The sequence below is a fragment of the Arachis stenosperma genome, chromosome 4, assembly GCF_014773155.1.
Source record: "Arachis stenosperma cultivar V10309 chromosome 4, arast.V10309.gnm1.PFL2, whole genome shotgun sequence".
In the NCBI taxonomy this organism is placed as follows: Eukaryota; Viridiplantae; Streptophyta; class Magnoliopsida; order Fabales; family Fabaceae; genus Arachis; species Arachis stenosperma.
The window spans coordinates 22,899,524-22,903,549 of NC_080380.1; the positions used below are offsets into that span (position 1 = coordinate 22,899,524).

The following is a 4,026-nucleotide window of genomic DNA, read 5'->3' on the forward strand; positions in this document are numbered from 1 at the left end:
TGATTGAAACAATAAAAATTACTCTAAGAAAACGAAAAAACCAGTGAAAATTAACTAAACCTTGTACTATTAGATTTCGCTGCATGAAACAAACGATCATACCAAAACTCCCTATGATAAATTATGTCTTTAAAGTTTAAATCCTTAAATAACATGAAATTACTAAGCATGCCTACCCTTTTAATTAATCCATATAGTGGAAGGAAAACTCAGATCACTTGTGTTGACTCCCAAAGTTCCTTCTTCTCAAATTTGAATCTCTTGTTTTTGGCAACATGCTGAAGAAGATCACAAACTTGCCTTGAAGATGGCCTCTCCTGTGGTGCAGTTTTTGTACACTGCGTGGCTATCTCAACCACTTGGAACGCGGCAAACTCCTCGGTGGGTAAAGGCGGCTTCAGCTCAGGATCTATGAGCTCCTGACGCATGGCGGCATCTTGGTTGTGGAAGTGCATCTCCACCCATCTCACCATGTCCATGTTTCCCCTGAAAGCTTCATCTGTTGGCATTTTGCCACTTACAAGTTCCATAAACACAATTCCCATACTGTACACGTCACTCTTCTCTGTTGCCTTCATTGTGTATGCATACTCTGATGGACAATATCCCAATATTAGTTAACTTCCTCATCAAGTAACAGTTCTACTATTGCTATCATTCTAAGTCCTAACAAACCTATGTAATTGTTATTCAACTAAGTTTGATCCTACTAAATGAGTTGGACATCTTGGTAAAAAATAATAAGTTGGATAAAACAATTTGAGAGAAAGAAGAGTTATAATGAGCAGCATGATGATTATTACCAGGGGCTATGTAACCATAAGAGCCAGCAAAACAGGAAGTGGAGTCAGAATTGTCAATGAGTGCTTTTGCAAGTCCAAAATCACCCAAATGTGCATCCATCTTTGAATCCAGCAATATGTTACTGGTCTTGATGTCCCTATGAATAATCTTTGGAACACAATCATGATGAAGGTACTCTAATCCATGAGCCAATCCCACAGCAATTCTGAACCTTGCATCCCAATCAAGGATCCCTTTTTCCTTCAATGTTCTTCCATGAAGCCAATCCCACACACTCCCATTCTTCATGTACTCATATATCAGCAGATTCCAACCTGAACATCCTTTCTTTCTGTTGCTACAACAACCAATCAGTTTCACCAAATGTCTATGCCTAATCCTCCCCAAAGTCTTCATTTCTCTTATGAAGCTCTTGTTTAAGAGATACTCATCTTTGAATGAAATCTTCTTCACAGCTACTGTCTCTCCGGTGGCCCATTCGGCTCGGTACACCGTCCCGGAACCTCCAGAACCAATGATGAATTCCTCACTTAGATTGTTTGTAGCATCCATGATATCTTCCCACCTGAATTCTCGGTTCCCACCAATGTTAAGAGGAAGCAGAAATCGCTTCTTTGCATGTGAAGAAGAGGAGTAAATGCAATTCACTTCACCAAACTTCCTAAAAATTTCTTGCTTGTTTTTAAGGAAAACTCTGCCTGCAAACATTAGTATTGCAATTGCAACAATACTTGAAACGGAAGAGACTATAACTAGTGCTGACAGACTCATCATTGGTAGCTTATTGCTGTAACCATTGCCTTTGCTGCACTTAGAGGCGCCGCAAAGGTGAAGGTTCCCGGCAAAAGCTTCCAAAGGCCAGCGGCGGCAGAATCGCATATCCAGCTGGCCTTGTAAATTATTGTAAGAGAGATCAAGTTGGTCCAAGCTTGACATTTCACCAAGCAGCAGAGGGACTCCACCACTGAGTTGATTGTGGGAAAGATTAAGAGCTTGCAATTTCAAAAGCGAACGAATTGAACTTGGGATCTCACCAGAGAGATTATTGTAACTGAGGTCCAGAATGTTTTGAAGATTCTGAAGGTTTCCAATCTCAAACGGAATCTCACCACTGAATCCATTTCTTGAAAGCTGCAGCTCATAAAGGTTGATTAGCCTACCAACTGTTTGAGGAATTGACCCAGTTAGATTGTTTTGGCCAAGCCTAAGGACATTCAGTGATGTAAGATTACCAATATGCCCTGGGAGGCTTCCATTAAGGGAATTTCCATCAAGGCAGAGTACTAGCAACTTTGTACAATTGAATAGGCCTAATGGAAGAGACCCAGAAAGTTGATTGAACGAGAGCTTAAGCTCTCCCAGTTCCGGCAAGGTTCCGAGCCACGATGGTATCGGTCCAGTCAGCGAATTGTTGTTCAGATCAATGTGGGAAAGATTGTGACACAAGGAAAGCTCATCTGGTATTGGTCCAGAGAGTGAGTTTCTTGATAAGTCTAACAATGTCATCTCAGTGATTTTCCCCAATGTCCTTGGAATTTCACCAGAAAATCTATTGTTACCTAATCTGAGCCTATCAAGAGAATGTGAATTTCCCAATTGAAAGGGAATCACACCATCAAATTTATTATCAGTTACATCAAAGGAAAGAAATGAACTTGAGCTACACAATGGAGCCAAACTACCATTAAGCTTGTTCCTTGAAAGGTTCACTCTTGTCAAGTTTGCTACATTTGCAAGCTGGTGAGGAAGATTGCCTTCAAGAGAATTGTTGTATAGCATGAGCTGATCCAATCCTCTCAGGAACCCTAATGTTGCCGGAATTGAACCTGATAGCTGATTATTTGCCAGATCAATCATCTTCATCTTTTGACAGTTACCAAGTGTGGCAGGAATTTTCCCCTCAAGGTTATTATTCCTAAGGTGAAACCAATTCAACTCTTTAAGCCTTCCAATAGTGATCGGAATCCCACCACTGAATTGGTTCCCAAAAAGATCAATCAATTGCAACCCTAGACAGTTACCAATCTCCGAAGGTATCTGCCCAGATAATTGATTCTCAAAAAGGGACAAACTTTGCAACTTGCCAAGCTTCCCAATCTCTCTAGGAAAAGAACCATTCAGCTTGTTTCTGTACAAATAAATTTCCTCCAAATTTGTAAGGTTTCCAATAATGAAGGGAGAGATTGAACCACTGAGAGAGTTATTAGCCAAATCAAGAACCTTCAATGCTACACACTGAGCTAACTCAATTGGAATCACACCATGAAGCCCACAATCTGAAATACTCAAAGACACCAACTTTGATGCATTATTGGAACACATAGTACTAGGAATAGTACTACCATGAAATTGGTTCCAAGAGAGACTCAAGTTCTGTAACTCTCTCAAGTTTCCAAACTCACCTGGAACCTCTCCAGTGAGATTGTTCATTGACAAGTCCAGAATTTGAAGCTTGCCCAGTTGAAAAAGAGACTTTGGAATGTTACCCACAAGCTGGTTATCCATGAGGACCAAGTCAGTGAGTTCACTCAGCTCCCCGAGTTGACTCGGTAACTGACCCGTCAGCTTGTTACTTGCAAGGTTGAGTATCTGGAGACTGGAGCAGTTCCCTAACTCAACGGGAATCGTCCCCGTCAACATATTTCCCTTAAGAACCAGCTGCTGCAACTCGGTGAGTTGACCCAGATGAGTTGGAATCGTTCCAGCGAGTGCGTTATAGGCGAGTCCAAGAAAGCTAAGCTTGACGAGGTTCCCAAGCGAAGGAGGAATAAAACCAGTGAGTAGGTTATCACCGAGTTTGAGGATTCGGAGAGTGGGCATGGAGCCGAACTCGGCGGGAACGTGACCGGTGAGTTGGTTGGAGAGAAGAAGAAGGGACTCCAATGAAGTGAGGTTAGTGAGAGTGACAGGGATGGGACCCACAAGACTGTTAGAAGAGAGGTCAAGATGAAGAAGAGATTGTAAACGAGAGAGTGACGGTGATATTGAGCCATTGAGTGAAGAGGAAGATAGGTTGATTCCCACGACGGTTTTATCATCATTGCATGTGATTCCATTCCATGAACAGTAGTTAGTGTTGTTGAATCTCCAATCCGCCAGAACCTTCAGTGGGTCTTGAAGAAACGATGACTTCACCTCCAAAAGAACTTTGAGAGTAGTTTCAGTCACGTTGTTGGCGCCATTAGAAAGGCCCAGGAAGAAGAATAGTAGTAGTAGTATCAT

General features: G+C 41.8%; 1 protein-coding gene across 1 annotated transcript; it reads right to left on the minus strand.

The window, feature by feature from the left end:
- Window positions 1-209: 209 nt before the first annotated feature.
- On the minus strand, window positions 210-4,026 carry LOC130974772 (LRR receptor-like serine/threonine-protein kinase GSO1). Its single transcript, XM_057899626.1, has 3 exons — window positions 1,605-4,026; window positions 804-1,550; window positions 210-592 (listed from the first exon to the last, which is right to left on the minus strand). Exons 1-3 carry the CDS (start codon window positions 4,024-4,026, stop codon window positions 210-212), a joined length of 3,552 nt encoding a protein of 1,183 aa, XP_057755609.1.

What these genes read in the sequence shown, in the direction of transcription:
- LOC130974772 (XM_057899626.1), bottom strand. Translation starts at nt 4,026, where the DNA reads ATGATACTACTACTACTATTCTTCTTCCTGGGCCTTTCTAATGGCGCC. An exon ending in CGCCTCTAAGTGCAGCAAAG is followed by an intron (nt 1,551 to 1,604) that starts GCAATGGTTACA and finishes CACTAGTTATAG; the next exon opens with TCTCTTCCGTTTCAAGTATT. An exon ending in TTATGGTTACATAGCCCCTG is followed by an intron (nt 593 to 803) that starts GTAATAATCATC and finishes ATTGTCCATCAG; the next exon opens with AGTATGCATACACAATGAAG.